General features: G+C 42.8%; 1 protein-coding gene and 1 pseudogene across 2 annotated transcripts; both read left to right on the top strand.

Moving 5' to 3' along the window:
* Nucleotides 1-3315: 3315 nt before the first annotated feature.
* On the top strand, nt 3316-5439 carry LOC115534284 (E3 ubiquitin-protein ligase TRIM39-like; annotated as a pseudogene).
* Nucleotides 5440-20348: 14909 nt separating this feature from the next.
* LOC115534279 (E3 ubiquitin-protein ligase TRIM39-like) lies at nt 20349-22766 on the top strand. Of its 2 annotated transcripts, none has more exons than XM_030345156.1 (2): nt 20349-20474; nt 20582-22766. In XM_030345156.1, the coding sequence occupies exon 2, from the start codon at nt 20584-20586 to the stop codon at nt 22213-22215; it is 1632 nt and encodes a 543-aa protein (XP_030201016.1). In that variant the 5' UTR covers nt 20349-20474; nt 20582-20583; the 3' UTR covers nt 22216-22766. The 2 variants fall into 2 exon arrangements, with proteins under 2 accessions (XP_030201016.1, XP_030201018.1); XM_030345158.1 differs by having other exon boundaries at nt 20364-20474; nt 20798-22766.
* Nucleotides 22767-22918: the final 152 nt, after the last annotated feature.

Here is a 22918-nt window from a genome sequence, read left to right as displayed (position 1 = left end):
CTCAAGTAGTCGCCAAGGTTTGTTATATGAAGTTCTACAGTCAATTACGAGAATCGTTCAGCAGGGGAGGCAAATACATTTTTTATGGGTTCCAGCTCATGTACGGGTGAAGGGAAATGAGAAAGCCGATAAGATGGTGAAGAAGGCATTGGAGAAGGAAAAAGTAGAAATGAATATCAGTTTAAGTAAGGCAGAAGTTGATATGGGAAAAAGTTAACAAAATGTGGCAAGACAAATGGGACAGTGAGGAGAAAGGGAGATATTTATATAATATTCAAAAAAGTGTTAATGTTAAAATAAGGTATAGTGGTCAGAGGAAGGATGAACACATTTTGATAAGGTTAAGGTTGGGGCACAGTGCACTAAATAAAACAATGAATTTGATAGGAAAACACCCCACTGGATTATGTGAGGGGTGCCAGGTAGAGGAGACAGTGGAACATGTTTTAATGAACTGTAGTGGTTATGGGATGGAGAGGGAAAGTATGAAAAATCAACTGAGAGTATTGGGTATGCAGGAGTATACTTTGGAAAATATTTAAAGTTTAATGAAGAAGAATTGTATAAAAGTATTGTTTGGCTTTTTGAGAGATACAGGGTTATATGGTAGGATATAGAGTAGAAAGACAGTGTGAATGAGTGAGCGTTTGGATATTTTTGTTTTGATTCATTTACTGGATCAGAAGAGGGCGGTAATGCACCAAGTTGTGGATGCCAACCGCCGTAAAACTCCAAGAAGAAGAAGAAGAAATGAATCCGGGGTTTAAACCTCGTCAACTGTTGGAATGTTACTTTGGACGAGACAATTAGTTATTCATTAACTCCCTCTTCCTCTTTCATGTGATTGTGGGCGTGCACATCTGGGAGAGTTCCTACAGCAGCGTAGCGCCAGTAATCAGCTTTTTGCTCTCTGTCTGTGTTTGTTGATAATCGGATCAGGGTTGAAAGTATTTGGGGAAGCACCAGAAACCCGGGTCGATCAACACCGATGAATCCAAGTTCCAGTCGCAAGTCACCACTAAATCACCACAATGTCTCTTGTTGTTATGGGGACAGGACGAGAGGACCCAAACGCTTGACAGGGAGGCAGAGACGGGGTGAAAAGGATGGGAAAGGGGGTTTATTGGAACAAGGGGTAACGACAAGCCGGGGCTAGGCAAGCGGTGGTCAGGCAGGCGAGGGTTCAGTAACAGACGGGCAGTGAGACAGGCAGGGGCTCGGCGGTCGGCGTGTAGTCAGGCAGGCGAGGATTCGGCAACGGGTAAACAGGTTGACGGACGGAGAACTACAGAAGAGGGAAAAGGGTTAGGCCTACTGGAGGACAGGGACATTTAGTTTAACGCTGGTAGGACCGATACTGACTGAGGTGTAGTAAACGAAGAACTGGCGCCGGCTGAATGGAGACCCCGGCTGAAGTAGGGAACGGCGATTGCAGAATGCAGACAGGTAGTGTTGAGAGAGTGAGGACCAGTGGCGCCAAGCGGCCACTAGATGGGGGTGTTCGACCGTGTAGCAGGACGTGGCTTGTTTTGCACCTGCTCTCTTTTAACTCCAGAAAGAAGAGAACTCACATCAACGCATTTGAAGAGGCCAACACAGGTAGTCATTTAGTAAGTCAGATCCTTTATTGTCCCCAAGGGGATAATTGTTCTCACACAGTCAAGTCAAGTTGGTTTCAGGGCAGCATACATTTGAAGAGACAGAACACAGTGTAGCAACACTGTAGCACACAGATATCAAATAAATTATTTTATAAACTTAAACTTAAACTTTATTTTTTGGGGCTTTTCTCCGGTTCATTACCCTATATCTGCGGCCAGATGGGAGTAATTTGAAACATTGGAAAAGGGAATGGTCAGGGACGCTGACTATTACACGTGCCAGGGGTGCTACAGCGAGCTCATTTGCCTCTGACAGGCTGGGGGGGGGAGGGTGATTATCTTGGATGCTATGTGTGGGGTTTTGAGGAGTCTGTTTTTGCTGGTGACAGTGAGCAGGGTGAAGCAGCAGGGGGAACAGTACACTAGGATGGGTGGGATGATGCTTTTGTAGAGGAGTAAGAGGAGGTGGGGGGGCCACAGACAGTGATCTCAGTTTGCGTATGACATAAAGCCGTGGATAGGGTTAATGACATGTTGGTTGGAGTTGAGTTTGTTATCTATGGTGAGCCCTAGGTATTTGAAACTGTTGACTAGTTCAACTGGTTGTCCTCTGATGAATGTGCGATTGAATGTAGGAGGCGTCTTGGCTGTGTGTGTGACCTTTTCCTTTGTTTTGTCATTGTTTAACTGGAGATAGTTGTCTGTGCACCACTGTGAGAACTGTGTGGTTGACTGTTGGTATGCTGTGGTGGAATTGTTGTCACTGAGTAGACCTATTCTGGCCGTGTCGTCTGCATCTTTATAGTACGTGGTGATGGGGGCTGGGCTGCTGCAGTCATTTGTGTGGAGGGTACACAGAAATGGACTGAGGACGCAGCCCTGAGGTGCTCCGGTGTTGGTGATGAGGGTTGATGATGTTGCTGTACCTACTTTCACTGCATGCGGTCTGTGGCTGAGGATATTGTATATCCAGTGAAGGTGGAGTGGAATAATGTCCAGATGTTTGAGCGTCTCGATGACCTGGTGCCGCTGGATTGTGTTGAATGCAGAGGTGGTGTCGACGCACAGGACTGATGCAAAGTTGTTTGGCGTCTGGAGATGGTGGAGGAGGGAGTGGAGGAGGCACGCCACTGCGTCCTCCGTCCCACGTTTCGGCCGGTATGCAAACTGGTGAGGGTCCAGCTGTGGTCCCACGGTTGACAGGATGAGGTGAAGCATTATCTTCTCCATGCACTTCGTTATGATGGGCGTGAGTGCAACCGGACGGAAGTGGTTGGGCTCTGACTGGCGGGGTTTAGGGGGTGTTGGTGCAATGGTTGAGGTCTTCCATAGGTCGGGAACTTTAGCTGTTCTGTATGAATCCAACAAGACGGAGTGGAAGACTGGGCAGAGCTCCGTGGCACAGAGCTTTAGCACCCTTGCCAGGATGCCATCCGGCCCCGGGGCCTTGCCAATTTTGCACCTGGCCAGCTGTGGCTGTACATCCTCCTGAGTGAAGGGTGGGTGCTGGGGTTCTGCCAGCGCCTTCACAGGAGGCGGTGTAGTCCTGGGTGTCAAACCGGTTGAAGAACCTGTTCAGGGAGTTAGCAAAGTGCATGCATGCAGTGCAGCCATGTGTCGTGTGGGCGGAGCCAGGGGTTGGGGGAGGAGCCAGGCGTTGAAGAGGAGGGGAGTGGACGTCATGTTGACGAAATGAAACTCAAGGTGGAGATCGACCGAAGCAACCGACCTGGAAGCAGTGCGCTCGTTCAGGAGAAACATAAAACGCATTTTGAAACACGCTGACGGACAGAAACAGCATCAAGGTCAGTAAAGAACAACTTTGAGGGAAGTTTAAACCTCTCTTCCCGTAATGGAATGACAAGAATAATGGGAATGCTCAATCCTTAAACCTTGTTGTCTGTGTCTAGGAATGGCCTCTGCTAACACTTCCTGGCCTGAAGAGAACTTTCCATGTTCCATCTGTCTGGATGTGTTCAGCAGCCCAGTTTCCACACCATGTGGACACAACTTCTGCAGAACCTGTATTACTAAGTTCTGGGATGGACAAGTCAAGTACAAATGTCCCGTTTGCAACGAGCTTTTCAACACAAGACCTGATTTACGGGTCAATATCCTCTTTTCAGAGATGGTTGATCGGTTAGGAACGTCTGTACGAGTAAAAGAGCAGCCTTGTGTTGAACCAGCAGAAGTTCCCTGTGACGTCTGTACTGGGACCCAGCTGAAGGCCGTGAAGTCCTGCCTAATGTGTCTTACCTCTTACTGCCAAACCCACCTGGAGCCACACCATAGAGTCGCAGGCCTGAAGAAACATCGGCTGGTCGAGCCTATGGACCGTCTGGACGACAGGATATGTAAGAAACACGACCGACTTCTGGAGCTCTTCTGCAAGACTGAACAGATGTGTGTGTCAGTTCTGCACAGAGACGGACCACAAGTCACATCCTGTTATACCTCTAAAGGAGGAATATGAAGAGAAGACGGCCCAGCTGGGGAAGATAGAGGCTGAAGTTAAGCAGTTGATCCAGGAGAGAAAAAAAAATATTCAGGAGATTAAAGACACAGTTAAACGCATCAAAGCAGACGCAGACAGAGAGATAGCTGACGGTGTGCAGGTCCTCACTGCTCTGATGCGCCGCATTGAAAAGTGCCAGGATGATCTCAACCAAATGGTGAAAGAGAAACTGAAATCCACAGAGAAACAAGCTGAAGACCTCATCAAAGAGCTGGAGCAGGAAATAGAAGATCTGACCAATAGAAGCTCAGAGGTGAAGCAGCTCTCACAGACTAAAGACCACCTCCACTTCCTCCAGGCCTTCAGATCCCTGAAGGATCCTCCACCCCCCAGGGACTGGACCACGGTGGAGGTCCGTCCTCCGTCATACGCAGGGACCTTGAGGAGATCCCTGGATCAGCCGGAGGAGACACTGAACATGGAGATGAAGAAGCTGCGTGATGCTGAACTGAAGAGGGTCCAGCAGTATGAAGTAGATGTGACTCTGGATCCTGATACAGCTCATCCCAAGCTCATCCTGTCTGAGGATGGGAAACGAGTACATCATGGAGGTGTAGAGAAGAAACTCCCAGACAACCCCAAGAGATTTACACGGTTTCTATATGTTCTCACGAGGCAGAGCTTCTCCTCAGGGAGATTTTACTTTGAGGTCCAGGTTAAAGACAAGTCTGGATGGCGTTTAGGAGTGGCGAGAGAGTCCATCGACAGAATAGGTCAGACAGAGCGGACCCCTGAGACGGGTTACTGGACTCTTTACTACTACCAGGATGTGTTGGTATTTAGAGATAACCCTTCTGTCCGTCTCCCTCTGAGAGCTGAGCTCCAGAAGGTGGGGGTGTTTGTTGATTATGATGAGGGTGTGGTCTCCTTCTATGATGTGGAAGCCAGGGTTCATCTCTACTCTGCTACTGGCTGCACCTTCAGTGAGCCTTTCTATCCATTCCTCAGCCCAAGTCGCCATGATTATGAAGGTAACAACTCTGCCCCCCTGATCATCTCACCTGTCAATCAAACAGACTAGGACCTTTGTTTGGTAATAAAATAATCAAACAACCAAAACAACTAATGTTGTTTCCTGAATTAGAATCTCTACTATGTGAGATCTGAGAGAACTGTATTCATATCTTACTTTTCACTGTCATCTAAGGAATAAATCATTAAGCCACTAACAATGTACTATAACAAATATAACCCATTATAACCTATAAGACTACACTATAAAGTTCAATGTCTTTTATCTGAACGTTTTTTTATATTTTGAATTAATGAAAAAATAAATGTATTAGATAAGGTGAAACATTGATTTTGATAACCTTATCATAAGTTTATTTAACCAAATGGTAATATTCGTTTATTTTTTTAATCATGTTTTCCAACACAATACAATGTTTGTAAACTTGAGAATTGAATAAAAATGTACTAATAGTAGAATGGGGACATCTTCTGTGGAATAGTTTCATTCTCAGTACAATATATATTCAGTGGAATAGGTACATTCTCAGTACAAAATGTATTCAGTAGAATAGATACATTATCAGCACAATATGTGTTCATTGGAATAGGTACATTATCAGTACAATATGTATTCAGTGGAGTAGGTACAAACTCAGTATAATATGTATTCAGTGGAATAGGTACATTCTCAGTTTGTACTCAGTGGAATAGGTACATTTTCAGTAGAATGGGTACATCCTTAGTACAATATGTATTCAGTGGAATCGGTACATTCTCAGTACAATATGTATTCAGTGGAATAGGTACAATCTCAGTAAAATGTGTATTCAATAGAATAGGTACTTTATCATTGGGATAAAACAAAAACAACTACGTTGCATAAAAACCCTTTTACACATGATGGGATTCAAGGAAAGATTAAAATCCCATAATAACTGCACACGTTTGTAGCTGAGCTTACAACAACCCAACAAGTGTAACAAACCGATACAAAGCTCACAGTTACTATACGTAAAGATTCCCCCAATGTGTGTGAGTACCGTGACTTTGTCTTGTCAGCTCCCCTCTCCATACTCTCCTCTTAGTTTCTCCTCTCTCCTTCCTCTCTTCCTCCTCTCTCCTATTTCTCCTCTCCTTTCTAGCTCATCCAGGATTGTGTTTATCATTGTTACGCATCAAAATGATGTGTGTTCAAACTGCAACGGTAAGCATATTTAGATTTGTTTGGTCAAATATTGTTCAGTACATGTCAGCGTGGGAGTGTGTGGAGGACGGCGGGTTGAAGCAGCCTCACCTGCTGAGTCTGATTGGACTCTGGGGCTTGGTGAGGGACACACCTGTTGCTCATTGAGTAATCAGTGCTCACAGGTTAAATCAGCCGTTTAGGGCGCAGTCACACCACAATGAGGTGCTTTCAGTGTCAAAGATTTGGGCACATCGCTAAAATCTGTAAGGAAAAGAGGAGGTGTGTGAAACGCTCAGGGGATCATGAGTATGGGAAGTGTGAGGGGGCAAAGTTAAAGTGTTGTAGTTGTGGGGGTGAACATGTCGTCACTTTTGGAGGCTGTGAAATAATGAAAGAGGAAGTTGCAGTTCAGAAGGTGAAAGTGTTGGACAAAGGGACCTATGCAGGAGCAGTGAAGGTGGTAAAACAGAGGCACGGTGCTAAGAGTCAGGGAATGGTAGCAGCCTGGGGGGCGGAAGGGAAGTGACGAGGGAGTCGATGGGAGAGAAGCACGATGGAACAAAGTGTGGGGAGATAAGAAGCAGGTGGGGATGTTTGTGGCAGCAGTGATAAACTCCACTAGAGACTCCACATCAAAGACAACGAGCATACAGACGATAGCTAAGGCAGCCAAAGATTATTTGGGGATGGGTTCAAATGGGAGGCTTTGGTAGCCGAGATAAATACACAGAGTAGTCAGGAGCCGGTGAGAAGACATCATAACCATGGTGAGAACCCTACAGTGGAATGCTAGGAGCTGGGTGGCAAATGGGAGGTTAAATATGTTTTAAGAGAAATGAAAGGAAAACCACAAGTAATATGCATTCAAGAAACGTTTTTGAAACCAGAGTTAGATTTAGTTATTTATGGATATGTAGGTATAAGAAGAGACAGGAGTGAAGGTGAAGGGGCTGGTGGAGGGTGTGTAACATTTATTAAGCGAGGTATATCATACAGGGTATTAGAAATAGGAACGGAACAAGAGTGCAGAGTGGTGGAGGTATGGGAGGGGGAGAGGAGTTTGTTGGTGTTAATTACTATAATCCATGTCAAAGGTTAGAGAATGATAAACTAGTTAGGATTAAAGGTATAGAAAGACACAAGATAATATGGTGTGCAGACTTCAATGCTCATAACACAATGTGGGGAGGGAATCTCACAGACACGAATGGAAAAGTGATTGAAGAGTTAATGGAGGACAAGAATCTTGTTTGTTTGAATGATGGGAGGGGGACAAGGATGGATATAAGAACAAGTAATGAGTCCGTGTTGGATCTGACGTTGGTGTCAGTAAGTTTGGCAGGGATCAGTAACTGGGAGGTTTTGACAGGTAAATCTTTAGGTAGTGACCACTATGTGTTAGTTTGTTCAGTAGGAGGAAGAGGAGAAGTGAATGTTGGAAGTGGAATTCAGAAATGGGTGTATAGTAAAGCAGATTGGGATACATTTAAGTTGGTCAGTAAAGAAGTAATGGTTTCGGTTGATACTAGTGGAGATATAGATACAGTAAATAACAGTGTTACATCAGCAATTATTGCTGCAGCAAGTAAATCCATTCCAAGAAGTAAAAATAGAAGGAATAGGAAGTTAGTTCCTTGGTGGACAGAGGAGTGTTCCAAGGCAGTTAAAGCCCGAAACAAAGCATTTAAGAAAGTTAAAAGAGGGCATAATACACAAAGTGTGGTTGAGTATCAGAGGGCACAGGCACTGGTAAAGAGAGTTACAAAGAGAACACAGAGGGTAAGCTGGAGACCGTTTTGTGGTAAGATAGGAAGAACAACACCGGTAGGAGAAGTGTGGGGAATGATAAGGAAGATGGGAGGAGATAGAAGAGAGTGGGAGTACCCAGTGATTACATTAGAGGAGCAAACTGCAATATGGGATAAAGATAAGGCTGATTTGATGGCCAAACCTTTTGCTGAGGTGCATAGTGTTGATCAGTTGACAGTGGAAGGAAGAAGGAGAAGAGAAGTTACTTTGAGTAATTATCCTGATGTGCTCGTTAGGAGAGTAGATACAAGGGAGGAAATAGATGATGGAGTTACAATGGCAGAGCTTGTGAGAGCAATTAAAAAAGCTAAGCCCTCAGCTCCAGGGGGAGATCAGGTGAGCTATGTAATGTTAAAACATCTAGGAGAAAGAGGAATGGTAAAATTGTTAGAACTTTATAATGGAGTATGGATGGAGGGAAAGTCACCAAGTGTATGGAAGGAAGCGGTGGTGATTCAGATTAGGAGACCAGGGAAAGATCCAGGTACACCTTCTAGTTATAGGCCAATAGCGTTAACGTCTAATGTATGTGAAATAATGGAGAGATTGGTGACAGAAAGGTTAACGTGTGAGCTTGAGAAGAAAGGGTTGTTGACAAGTTGTCAAAGTGGTTTCAGAAAAGGGAGACATACAATGGATGCAGTGGTAAGGCTGGAAAATGAGACACGGAAAGCACAGGCAAACAAAGAGACAGTGGTGGTAGTGTTTTTTGATATCGAAAAAGCATATGACATGATGTGGAAGGAAGGTTTGTTAATTAAGTTGTTCAAGATGGGGGCAGGTGGAAGGGTTTTAACTGGATAAAGATTTTTTTGTTTGACAGAAAAATACAAGTCCGGATTGGGTCTGAAATGTCAAATAAGTATATGGTGGGGAATGGCACTCCCCAAGGAAGTGTAATTAGTCCTTTATTGTTTATAATCATGATAAATGATGTTTTTTCAAAGGTACCAGAGGATATAGGAAGTTCACTGTTTGCAGACGATGGGGCTTTGTGGAAAAGGGGAAGAAATGTGATGCATATTATTAGTAAAGTCCAGTCTGCAGTTGATGGGGTGACAGAGTGGGGATTTGACTGGGGTGCAGATTTTCAGTAGAGAAAACTCAAACTGTATTTTTTTACCAGGAAAAGAATTGAGGATGGGATGAAATTGAGGATGTATGGGAAAGAGTTGGATCATTTAAGTATTTGGGAGTTATTTTTAATTCTAGGGTAACATGGGCAGACCATATTAGGAAGATAGAGGATAAATGCAAAAAGGTAATGAATGTGATGAGAGGTTTGACTGGTAGGGATTGGGGAGCGAGCTGTTCAGCTTTAAAGACCATATATGTAGCTATGATTAGATCTGTGTTTGATGATGGGTGTATAGTGTATGGTTCAGCCGCAGTGTCTCTCTTGAGATAGCTGGACGTGATTCAGGCCAAGGCATTAAGGGTATGCAGCGGGGCTTTAACCATCACCAGTGGACGTGATTCAGGCCAAGGCATTAAGGGTATGCAGCGGGGCTTTAAACCATCACCAGTGCCTGCTCTGCAGGTAGACATGGGGGACGTGCCACTGGAGTTGAGAAGGAAACAATTGATGGGGAACTATTGGGCTAATCTGCGAGTGCACAGTGAGTCTCACCCCACAAAAGGAGTGTTGAAAGAGTGCTGGGTTTATGGGAAGTGTGAGAGGAATCATTTTGGTCGGGTGGGGAATGATATAGCGAAAGAGTTTGGTGTGGGTGAATTGAAGCTTAGTCCAACAGTGGTATATCCAATAATGCCGCCATGGAGGATGGTGTGGCCAGAGGTGGACTGGTTTGTGTTGGATATAAAGAAGAGAGAGAGAGAACAGATAGACCTGGCTAGTGTTTTTAATATACATCTTCTTATAGAGTACAGAGAGTATGTTCATGTTTTTACAGATGGTGCCAAACAACCTGAAACAGGAGTGACAGGGTTTGGAGTAGCTGTTCCATCAGAAAGAATAGAGGTTAATAGAAGATCATCGGATAATTTAAGCGTTTATACAGTGGAGATGTTGGGGGTGCCGGTCGCTTTAAAATGGGTGGTGATCTGTGATCTGTACAGATTCAGCATCAGTTTTGGCAAGTATGAGGTCGTTTTACTAGTAGTCGCCAAGGTTTGTTACATGAAGTTCTACAGTCTATTACGAGAATCGTTCAGCAGGGGAGGCAAATACAATGTTTATGGGTTCCAGCTCATGTAGGGGTGAAGGGAAACGAAAAAGCCGATAAGATGGCGAAGAAGGCATTGGAGAAGGAAAAAATAGAAATGAATATCAGTTTAAGTAAGGCAGATGTTAAAAGCCTGATATGGGAAAAAGTTAACAAAATGTGGCAAGACAAATGGGACAGTGAGGAGAAAGGGAGATATTTATATAATATTCAAAAAAGTGTTAATGTTAAAATAAGGTATAGTGGTCAGAGGCAGGATGAACACATTTTGATAAGGTTAAGGTTGGGGCACAGTGCACTAAATAAAACAATGAATTTGATAGGAAAACACCCCACTGGATTATGTGAGGGGTGCCAGGTAGAGGAGACAGTGGAACATGTTTTAATGAACTGTAGTGGTTATGGGATGGAGAGGGAAAGTATGAAAAATCAATTGAGAGAATTGGGTATGCAGGAGTATAGGCCTACTTTGGAAAATATTTTAAGATTAATGAAGAGGAATTGTATAAAAGTATTGGTTGGTTTTTTGAGAGAAACAGGGTTATATGATACGATATAGAGTAGAAAGAAGGCTTGAATGAGTGAGTGTATGGATATTTTTGTTTTGATTTATTAATTGGATCAGACGAGGGCGGTATAGAGTGGCGAAGTCACGCCCCTTCCGGTAGGTCTCATGGGACCTATGAGATCGAAAAATATGAATGGGTGTCAATGGAGAGAAAATAATTATTTTCTGGTCCCAGTCTTTATATGCCCTGGATTACACATATGTTGTTTGTGGAATTAAATGGTAATTTTGCCTGGTTTGCCATACCATGTACGTTCTGCGACGTTACCAAGTAAAACACGACAATTTACCCAGTAATTAAGCTGAAACTGTACTGTAAAAGGAAGCCTTGTTTGTTTCCATGGTATTACCAGGTTCTTACCATATAATTTGTAATACATTATTCCCTTTTCCATGCAGTCAACACAAACTTGTACCATGTACGTTCTGCGACGTTACCAAGTAAAACACGACAATTTACCCAGTAAGTTAGCTGAAACTGTACTGTAAAAGGAAGCCTCGTTTGTTTCCATTGTATTACCAGGCTCTTACCATACAAGTTGTAACAGGTTATTCCCTTCTCCATGCAATCAACACAAACCATATATGTTCTGCAACATCGTTCACCAGTAGTTAAGCACTTTAATTGTTGTTATAAAACCCCAATCCACTGTTGATGAAAGGCATATTAAAATTAAACAAAATCAAAGGCTTATCTTTCAAACAATGCATATCTCACAAACAAGCACTGAACACTGAAGAAATCAGACAAAAAAAAGAGCCGTCTGCATCAACTCAATTTAAATGTTACTGATGGTGTTTTCATAAAACACATGACAGTGTTATGGCAAGTGACCACAAGGAAGACTGCTTCAACCTCTACAATTTGAATAAGTGGTGAATGCCATGCAGCAATCTGCCTATGGGAGCATCTTTGTGGTCATTCGCAAACCAATGAGTCCACTCGATGAATGAGAGATGACTCTTTAGTGTCTTCTCTGTGAGGTATCCCTGCAGTCTCCACATCTGGGATTTGAAGGCTGACCAAGACCTGACCAGGTACCTCCAAATCTCCCCTTCCATACTGTAATAAAGAATCAGAAGACAAGAAAATACTCAAAGATTATTTTGTTCATCAGTTAAGAAAGGATGCTGGTCCTCTGGCCATTGTGTTTGGTCATATTGAAAAGAGAAAAAGGTATAGCCATAAATACAGTTAATAGGACGGGAGGGGACAGGCTGTTAGCTCCGGTTAGCCATTTAGCATCGAGCTAGCGGAGCTTCTGTCATTCAAATAACTCGGACATGTTGTTTAAAAACTATAACATCGAATTTATTAAAATATCCGGATTTAATCGGGCTCTCTCCCATAAGTACAGTTAATAGGACGGGAAGAGACAGGCTCTGTTAGCCCCGGTTAGCGCGATGCTAAAGAGCAGCTCTACAGGAGCATGCCACCTCAACAGGTGCAAGTTAGCCTCCGGTTTGATACTCGGTTTACCACCCAATCGGATTCATCAACATAAGTGCAATACATTACGGGCTTAGTATGCTGAGGACGGTTTAGGACACCGTATCGCGAAAAATCACAAACACATGTTGGCGCCATCAATGTCTGTGCAACAACGTCATTTACGTTCTGGCTGCTACCTGTTTTAGGGACCGTCAACAAATTACACTCACCAATAGGTGAGTGTAATTTGAGACGTTACCATGGAATTGTTTCAGGAAATTAATCACACAAATATGTTGCAATATAATTAATCATAATGCAGTTAATAGTTTAATATTCGAAAAAAAATCGACTAAACTATATTTGAAATTATTAATTGCATTCCGTTTAACAATAATGCAATATATTAGCAAAGTTACCTGCAGTAAGTAGTAGACCACCATTGGCAACTACTACTACAATCAGGTGACAAAATGTATTTTTTAGTGATTTTTATATTATTTTATATGATTTATTTCCAGAAACAATTCCATGGTAACGTCTCTGCCACCAGTCGGTATGTGTAACTTGTTGACGGTCCCTAAAACAGGTAGCAGCCAGAACGTAAATGACGTTGTTGCACAGACATCGATGGCGACAACATGTGTTTGTGATTTTCGCGAAGCACCGTCCTCAACATACTAAGCCCGTAATGTATTGCACTTATGTTGATGAATCCGATTGGGTGGTAAACCGAATATCTGGCGAATATGAAACCGGAGGCTAACTTGCACCTGTTGAGGTGGCATGCTCCGGTAGAGCTGCTCTTTAGCATCGCGCTAACCGGGGCTAACAGAGTCTCTTCCCGTCCTATTAACTGTACTTATGGGAGAGAGCCCGATTAAATCCGGATATTTTAATAAATTTGGTGTTATAGGTTTTAAACAACATGTCCGAGTTATTTGAATGACAGAAGCTCCGCTAGCTCGATGCTAAAGTGCTAACCGGAGCTAACAGCCTGTCCCCTCCCGTCCTATTAACTGTATTTATGGCTATGCCTTTTTCTCTTTTCAATATGACCAAACACAATGGCCAGAGGACCAGCGTCCTTTTTTAACTAATAAACAAAATAATCTTTGAGTTCTACATGTTCTAGAAATGTTCATTAATTGACAGTCCTAATGTTTATTTTCTTGTCTTCTGATTCTTTATTGCAGTATGGAAGGGGAGATTTGGAGGTACCTGGTCAGGTCTTGGTCAGCCTTCAAATCCCAGATGTGGAGACTGCAGGGATACCTCACAGAGAAGACACTAAAGAGTCATCTCTCATTCATCGAGTGGACTCATTGGTTTGCGAATTACCACAAAGATGCTCCCATAGGCAGATTGCTGCATGGCATGCACCGCTTATTCAAATTGAAGAGGTTGAAGCAGTCTTCCTTGTGGTCACTTGCCATAACAATGTCATGTGTTTTATGAAAACACCATCAGTAACATTTAAATTGAGTTAATGTGGACGGCTCTTTTTTTTGTCCGATTTCTTCAGTGTTCAGTGCCTGTTTTTCTGAGATATGCATTGTTTGAAAGATAAGCCTTTGATTTTGTTTAATTTTAATATGCCTTTCATCAACAGTGGTTTGGGGTTTTATAACAACAATTAAAGTGCTTAACTACTGGTGAACGATGTTGCAGAACATATATAGTTTGTGTTGATTGCATGGAAAAGGGAATAACCAGTTACAACTTATATGGTAAGAGCCTGGTAATACCATGGAAACAAACTAGGCTTCCTTTTACAGTACAGCTTCAGCTTAATTACTGGTTAATTGTCGTGTTTTACTTGGTAACGTCGCAGAACGTACATGGTACAAGTCTGTGTTGACTGCATGTAAAAGGGAATAATGTATTACAAATTATATGGTAAGAACCTGGTAATACCAAGGAAATAAACGAGGCTTCCTTTTACAGTACAGTTTCAGCTTAATTACTGGGTAAATTGTCGTGTTTTACTTGGTAACGTCGCAGAACGTACATGGTACAAGTTTGTGTTGACTGCATAGAAAAGGGAATAATGTATTACAAATTATATGGTAAGAACCTGGTAATACCATGGAAACAAACGAGGCTTCCTTTTACAGTACAGTTTCAGCTTAATTACTGGGTAAATTGACGTGTTTTACTTGGTAACGTCGCAGAACGTACATGGTACAAGTTTGTGTTGACTGCATGGAAAAGGGAATAATGTATTACAAATTATCTGGTAAGAACCTGGTAATACCATGGAAACAAACGAGGCTTCCTTTTACAGTACAGTTTCAGCTTAATTACTGGGTAAATTGACGTGTTTTACTTGGTAACGTCGCAGAACGTACATGGTACAAGTTTGTGTTGACTGCATGGAAAAGGGAATAATGTGTTACAAATTATATGGTAAGAACCTGGTAATACCATGGAAACAAACGAGGCTTCCTTTTACAGTACAGTTTCAGCTTAATTACTGGGTAATTTGTCGTGTTTTACTTGGTAACGTCGCAGAACGTACATGGTACAAGTTTGTGTTGACTGCATGGAAAAGGGAATAATGTGTTACAAATTATATGGTAAGAACCTGGTAATACCATGGAAACAAACGAGGCTTCCTTTTACAGTACAGTTTCAGCTTAATTACTGGGTAATTTGTCGTGTTTTACTTGGTAACGTCGCAGAACGTACATGGTACAAGTTTGTTGATTGCATGGAAAAGAGAATAATGTATTACAAATTATATGGTAAGAACCTGGTAATACCATGGAAACAAACGAGGCTTCCTTTTACAGTACAGTTTCAGCTTAATTACTGGGTAAATTGTTGTGTTTTACTTGGTAACGTCGCAGAACGTACATGGTACAAGTTTGTTGACTGCATGGAAAAGGGAATAATGTCTCACAAATTATATGGTAAGAACCTGGTAATACCATGGAAACAAACGAGGCTTCCTTTTACAGTACAGTTTCAGCTTAATTACTGGGTAAATTGTCGTGTTTTACTTGGTAACGTCGCAGAACGTACATGGTACAAGTTTGTGTTGATTGCATGGAAAAGGGAATAATGTATTACAAATTATATGGTAAGAACCTGGTAATACCATGGAAACAAACAAGGCTTCCTTTTACAGTACAGTTTCAGCTTAATTACTGGGTAAATTGTCATGTTTTACTTGGTAACGTCGCAGAACGTACATGGTACAAGTTTGTGTTGACTGCATGGCTAATGGAATGTATCTATTATGAATTATATGGTAAGAACCTGGTAATACAATGGAAACAAACGGCTTCGTACCCAGTATTTAAGAAGATGTACCATGACACTAGAGGAAAACAGATTCCTGCAGAGGTTGTTACCAGGTAAGTAATTCCATAGTGGTAAATCGAATAAACCCTTTCTAGATGGGTGTAGCTATGAATAATAACTAAGAAAAAGTATTTTATTGTAAAGTACTATGCTAATTTCTAGATTGTACATCATTACATTTGGGCTGTTGCCAACATAAACCTTGGATAATAGGTGTTTCTAAGAATTGGTTGCCTAATTTCGTAGGAAGTACACAATATCGGAGTTATTACCAACCTAAAACAGTTACATCTACACGCTACTTAGTTGAGTTGATGGGTAATAGTGAAGGTTTTACTTGGTACATCAGCTGTAATTCCTCTGTATTTACCCTCTAATTACCAGTGGTAATTACACAGTAATACACTATAATTTACCGGATAATTCCTCTGTATTTACCTTCTTATTACCAGTGGTAATTACCCAGTAATACACTATGATTTACCATGTATTTACCGGGTAACTACCTCTGTATTTACCTTCTTATTACCAGTGGTAATTACCCAGTAATACACTATAATTTACCATGTATGTACCGGGTAAATACCTAGTAAATAGGGGACTGTAAAAGGAAGGGTTACCAAATAAGGTATAGTGGTCAGAGGAAGGATGAACACATTTTGATAAGGTTAAGGTTGGGGCGGAGTGCACTAAATAAAACAATGAATTTGATAGGAAAACACCCCACTGGATTATGTGAGGGGTGCCAGGTAGAGGAGACAGTGGAACAGTGGTTTTAATGAACTGTAGTGGTTATGGGATGGAGAGGGAAAGTATGAAAATGGTTTATTGGAACAAGGGGTAACGACAAGCCGGGGCTAGGCAAGCGGTGGTCAGGCAGGCGAGGGTTCAGTAACAGACGGGCAGGCAGGGGCTCGGCGGTAGGCGTGTAGTCAGACAGGCGAGGATTCGGCAACGGGTAAACAGGGTGACGGACTTAGAACTACGGAAGAGGGAAAAGGGTTACTGGAGGACAGGGAAAACTGACTGGATTTAGTTTAACGCTGGTTGGTCCGATACTGACTGAGGTGTAGTAAACGACGAACTGGCGCGGGCTGAATGGAGATCCCCGGCTGAAGTAGGGATTGGTGAATGTAGATTGCAGACAGGTGTGTTGAGCAGTGGTGTATAAAGTACTCAAAAGCCATACTTAAGTAAAAGTACAGATACCTTACTGGAAAATTACTTAAGTAAAAGTAAAAGTCACCTTTTAGAATAGTACTTAAAGGCATATTGTACGATTTTCAGTGATATGCACTTTTTAATATGTTGTTGAAATTGTTTTTTACATCCTGACAGCAATAAATAACTTATGGGCAATGAAAAAGAAGCGAAAAAAAAACGAATTCTGTATCTGCTATAAACCTGTTAAAATGCTTACCAATCGGAGACATTGTACCCGAATATAAAGAACCAATCACAAGCCTGCGCATTCTCTCCCCTCTGTGTACGAGCCTGAGCCGGCCTGAGCGCGTTCACGGAGGGCAAAGAAAGCGTTGTTGTCATAGTAGTTCATGACAGTGGACTAGACCTAGTGAGCCTACAACGTTAACACGATGGAAGAAAAAAAACAGAAGTTACCACTGCCACCGTTACTTGCCCCGGTTCATCCTTTTAAAAAGGCAAGAAAAAGAAAGACAAATGAAAAGGCAGCAACAAAAAAAAAGTAAGAGAATGCTCGAGGAAAAACGAGAATAAATATTGGATTCGCTTTTCAGCGATGGCGACAGCTGAGGGAGTTGAATGGCCTGAAAAGTGACGCAATGGTTGCCGTTGAAGTAAGCCGTAAGCAGCATTAGCGCTCGTGCACGGCTGTGTCGAGGGGTTGGGGCAGTCGTGAAGGGTGGGGGAGGAGTTAAACGGAACTCCGAAGAGAAGCTAATTTCAAATCATGCTAGCTCTCTCACATCGTACAGTATAGCTTTAAGTAAAAGTATTAAAGTATCTGATCTTTACTGTACTTAAGTATCAAAAGTACTTTTCTGATATTAAATGTACTTAAGTACTGAAAGTAAAAGTACAAGTAACTGCTGTTAATAAAAAAGCAAAGGGTCAGAATTTTGAGAATAATGGAGTTTATTTCAACTAACACAAACACAATAGGCAAAACTCCACAAGGCCATAAACACTTCCGGTCCAACCTACCTCCAGGACCTCCTCACCGCTCATTTTAAATCAAGGACACTCAAACCTCCTTGCATTGTTAAAGTGTGCTATACAAATTAAATTAATTATTTATCATTATTAAAACAGCACCGAAAGTGTGTGTGTGTGTGTGTGTGTGTGTGTGTGTCTGTGCGTGTGTGTGCGTGCGTGTGTGCGTGCGTGTACGTGTGTGTGTGTGCGCTGGTACACGTTACTTAATATTGATTTTGGTGTCATCCAGGATCGCGGATTTTCGGAAAACTTAAGTCCCTGCCCAAAAAGGGTATTTAAATTAGCTTTGTAACAAAAATGGCACATATACAGCGTATTGAAGTGTATAAGATAGTGTTGTAATACTGCGTGTACAAACCAACCTGATACAAATAGTAGAATTTTGATAGCCCTTGCCCTCGTCCTAGCCATGCATTTGTGTGTTGACAGTCGTAGGAGTTTTGATCGACGTAGCAACAGTAACTAAGCAAGGGGGCTTTGCGAACGTGCGCTGGGACAGCTGATTCGCCAAACAGGCTCGCAGTCTGTGTTCTACCACAGTCCCCAACGTTATTCTCATATCTCTCATGATTCTTTCTTTTTTTTCTAAAGATGAGTTGATTTTGTAACAAGTAACGAAGGTTTCAAGGGAAATGTAGTGGAGTAAAAGTATCCGTTTTCTTCGCAAAATGTAGCGAAGTAAAAGTACAGAGAAATATAAGTAGTAAAGTAAAGTACAAATATCCAAAAAAACTACTTAAGTACAGTAACGAAGTATTTCTACTTCGCTACTATACAACACTGGTGTTGAGAGAGTGTGGACCAGTGGCGCCAAGCGGCCACTAGATGGGGGTGTTGGACCGTGTAGCAGGACGTGGCTTGTTTTGCACCTGCTCTCTTTTAACTCCAGAAAGAAGAGAACTCACGCATTTGAAGAGGCCAACACAGGTAGTCATTTAGTAAGTCAGGCTCTTTATTGTTCTCACACAGTCAAGTCAAGTTGGTTTCAGGGCAGCATACATTTGAAGAGACGGAACACAGTGTAGCAACACTGTAGCACACAGATATCAAATAAATTATTTCCCCACACATACAACAGATAAACCCTATTCCCACAATTCCACAGAAATAATCATGACATGAACCATATACAGTGATGAAAAATCTACATATTTTGATAGCTGAGGGGACTAAACTTTTTTTTTTATTGGGCTTTTCTCCGGTTCATTACCCTATAACTGCGGCCAGATGGGAGTAATTGGAAGAATTGGCTAAGGGAATGGTCAGGGACGCTGACTTTTACACGAGCCAGGGGTGCTACAGCGAGCTCATTTGCCTCTGACAGCCTGGGGGTGGGAGGGTGGTTATCTTGGATGCTATGTGTGGGGTTTTGAGGAGTCTGTTTTTGCTGGTGACAGTGAGCAGGGTGAAGCAGCAGGGGGAACAGTACACTAGGATGGGTTGGATGATGCTTTTGTAGAGGAGTAAGAGGAGGTGGGGGGCCACAGACAGTGATCTCAGTTTGCGTATGACATAAAGCCGTGGATAGGGTTAAGGACATGTTGGTCGGAGTTGAGTTTGTTATCTATGGTGAGCCCTAGGTATTTGAAACTGTTGACTAGTTCAACTGGTTGTCCTCTGATGAATGTGTGATTGAATGTAGGAGGTGTCTTGGCTGTGTGCATGACCTTTTCCTTTGTTTTGTCATCGTTTAACTGGAGATAGTTGTCTGTGCACCACGGTGAAAACTGTGTGGTTGACTGTTGGTATGCTGTGGTGGAATTGTTGTCACTGAGTAGACCTATTATGGCCGTGTCGTCTGCATCTTTATGGTACGTGGTGATGGGGGCTGGGCTGCTGCAGTCATTTGTGTGGAGGGTACACAGAAATGGACTGAGGACGCAGCCCTGAGGTGCTCCGGTGTTGGTGATGAGGGTTGATGATGTTGCTGTACCTACTTTCACTGCATGCGGTCTGTTGCTGAGGATATTGTATATCCAGTGAAGGTGGAGGGGAATAATGTCCAGATGTTTGAGCGTCTCGATGACCTGGTGCCGCTGGATAGTGTTGAATGCAGAGATGTTGTCGACGCACAGGACTGATGCTAAGTGGTTTGGTGTCTGGAGAGGGGGGCGTCCTCCGTCCCACGTTTCGGCCTGTGTGCAAACTGGTGAGGGTCCAGCTGTGGTCCCACGGTTGACAGGATGAGGTGAAGCATTATCTTCTCCATGCACTTCGTTATGATGGGCGTGAGTGCAACCGGACGGAAGTGGTTGGGCTCTGACTGGCGGGGTTTTGGGGGTATTGGTGCAACGGTTGAGGTCTTCCATAGGTCGGGAACTTTAGCTGTTCTGTATGAATCCATACCGGCCCCGGGGCCTTGCCAATTTTGCACCTGGCCAGCTGTGGCTGTACATCCTCCTGAGTGAAGGGTGGGTGCTGGGGTTCTACCAGCGCCTTCACAGGAGGCGGTGTAGTCCTGGGTGTCAAACCGGTTAAAGAACCGGTTCAGGGAGTTAGCAAAGTGCATGAACGCAGTGCAGCCATGTGTCGTGTGGGCGGAGCCAGGGGTTAGGGGAGGAGCCAGGGGTTAGGAGAGGAGGGGACAGGACGTCAGGTAGAGTAAACGAAACTTAAGGTTCAGATCAACCAAAGCACCCGACGTGAAAGCAGTTCTCTCGGTCAGGAGAAAAATAAAACGCATTTTGAAATACGCTGACGGACTGAAACAACATCAAGGTGAGTAAAGAAGCACAATTTTGAGAAGTTAAAAACACTTTTTTATAGTGTTAAAAACACTATAATAATGGGTTGCTCAATACATAAACCTTGTCGTCTGTGTCTAGGAATGGCCTCTGCTAACACTTCCTGGTCTAAAGAGAACTTTTCATGTTCCATCTGTCTGGATGTGTTCAGCAGCCCAGTTTCCACACCATGTGGACACAACTTCTGCAGAACCTGTATTACTAAGTTCTGGGATGAACAAGTCAAGTACAAATGTCCCGTTTGCAACGAGCTTTTCAACACAAGACCTGATTTACGGGTCAATGTCCTCTTTTCAGAGATGGTTGATCGGTTTGGAACGTCCCTACGAGTAAAAGAGCAGCCTTGTGTTGAACCAGCAGAAGTTCCCTGTGACGTCTGTACTGGGACCCTGCTGAAGGCCGTGAAGTCCTGCCTAATGTGTCTTACCTCTTACTGCCAAACCCACCTGGAGCCACACCATAGAGTCGCAGGCCTGAAGAAACATCGGCTGGTCGAGCCTATGGACCGTCTGGACGACAGGATGTGTAAGAAACACGACCGACTTCTGGAGCTCTTCTGCAAGACTGAACAGGTGTGTGTGTGTCTGTTGTGCACAGAGACGGACCACAAGTCACATCCTGTTATACCTCTGAAGGAGGAATATGAAGAGAAGACGGCCCAGCTGGGGAAGATAAAGGCTGAAGTTAAGCAGTTGATCCAGGAGAGACAAAAAAATATTCAGGAGATTAAAGACACAGTTAAACGCAGCAAAGCAGACGCAGACAGAGAGATAGCTGATGGTGTGCAGATCCTCACTGCTCTGATGCGCCGCATTGAAAAGTGCCAGGATGATCTCAACCAAATGGTTAAAGAGAAACTGAAATCCACAGAGAAACAAGCTGAAGACCTCATAAAAGGGCTGGAGCAGGAAATAGAAGATCTGACCAATAGAAGCTCAGAGGTGAAGCAGCTCTCACACACTAAAGACCACCTCCACTTCCTCCAGGCCTTCAGATCCCTGAAGGATCCTCCACCCACCAGGGACTGGACCACGGTGGAGGTCCGTCCTCCGTCATACGCAGGGACCTTGAGGAGATCCCTGGATCAGCTGGAGGGGACACTGAACATGGAGATGAAGAAGCTGCTTGATGCTGAACTGAAGAGGGTCCAGCAGTATGAAGTAGATGTGACTCTGGATCCTGATACAGCTCATCCCTGGCTTACCCTGTCTGTGGATGGGAAACTAGTACATTATGGAGGTGTAAAGATTAAGAAGAGACTCCGAGACAACCCTAAGAGATTTACACAATTGACATGTGTTCTCACGAGGCAGAGCTTCTCCTCAGGGAGATTTTACTTTGAGGTCCAGGTTAAAGACAAGACTATATGGTTTGTAGGAGTGGCCAGAGAGTCCATCGCCAGAAAAGGTCAGATACCGTTGATCCCTGAGAACGGTTACTGGACTCTTTTCTACTACAAGGATTGGTTGATATTTAGAGATAACCCTTCTGTCCCTCTCCCTCTGCGAGCTGAGCTCCAGAAGGTGGGGGTGTTTGTTGATTATGATGAGGGTCTGGTCTCCTTCTATGATGTGGAAGCCAGGGTTCATCTCTACTCTGCTACTGGCTGCACCTTCACTGAGCCTCTCTGTCCACTCCTCAACCCAGGTCCCCTTGAACATAAAGGTGACAACACTGCCCCCCTGATCCTCTCACCTGTCAATCAAACAGACTAGGACCTTTGTTTGGTAATAAAATAATCAAACGACCAAATCAACTAATGTTGTTTCCTGAATTAGAATCTCTACTATGTGTGGTCTGAGAGAACTGTATTCATATCTTACTTTTCACTGTCATCTAAGGAGTAATTCATTAAGCCACGAACACTGTACTATAACAAATCTAACCCATGATAACCTATAAGACTACACTATAATGTTCAATGTCTTTTATCTGAATTTTTTTTATATTTTTAATTAATGAAAAAAGAAATGTATGAGATAAGGTGAAACATTGATTTTGATTACATTATCATAAGTTGATTTAACCAAATAGTAATATTTGTTTATTATTTTTTGAATCATTAGATTATATTATATTAGGCTTTATTGATCCTTTTGGGATGACTCCCTCAAGGAAATTGATTGTCCAGTAGCTTACAGAAAGAAACACAATATTAAATGATATACCATATAAGATAAACAATAAACTCATGTATCATGTTTGACAACACAATACAATGTTTGTAAACTTTTGAGATTTGAATAACAATGTACTAAAAGTAGAATGGATACATTTTCTGTGTGATAGTTACATTCTCGGTACAATATATATTCAGGGGAATAGGTACATTCTCAGTTCAATATATATTCAGTGGAATAGATACATTCTCAGTTCAATATATATTCAGTGGTATAGGTACATTATCAGTACAAAATG

The sequence above is a fragment of the Gadus morhua genome, chromosome 21 (assembly GCF_902167405.1).
Source record: "Gadus morhua chromosome 21, gadMor3.0, whole genome shotgun sequence".
NCBI classification, from domain to species: Eukaryota; Metazoa; Chordata; class Actinopteri; order Gadiformes; family Gadidae; genus Gadus; species Gadus morhua.
The sequence above is the reverse complement of the archived record's forward strand: the minus strand, read 5'-3'. Positions and strand labels throughout refer to the sequence as shown.

What these genes read in the sequence shown, in the direction of transcription:
- LOC115534279 (XM_030345156.1), top strand. Translation starts at nt 20,584, where the DNA reads ATGGCCTCTGCTAACACTTCCTGGTCTAAAGAGAACTTTTCATGTTCC.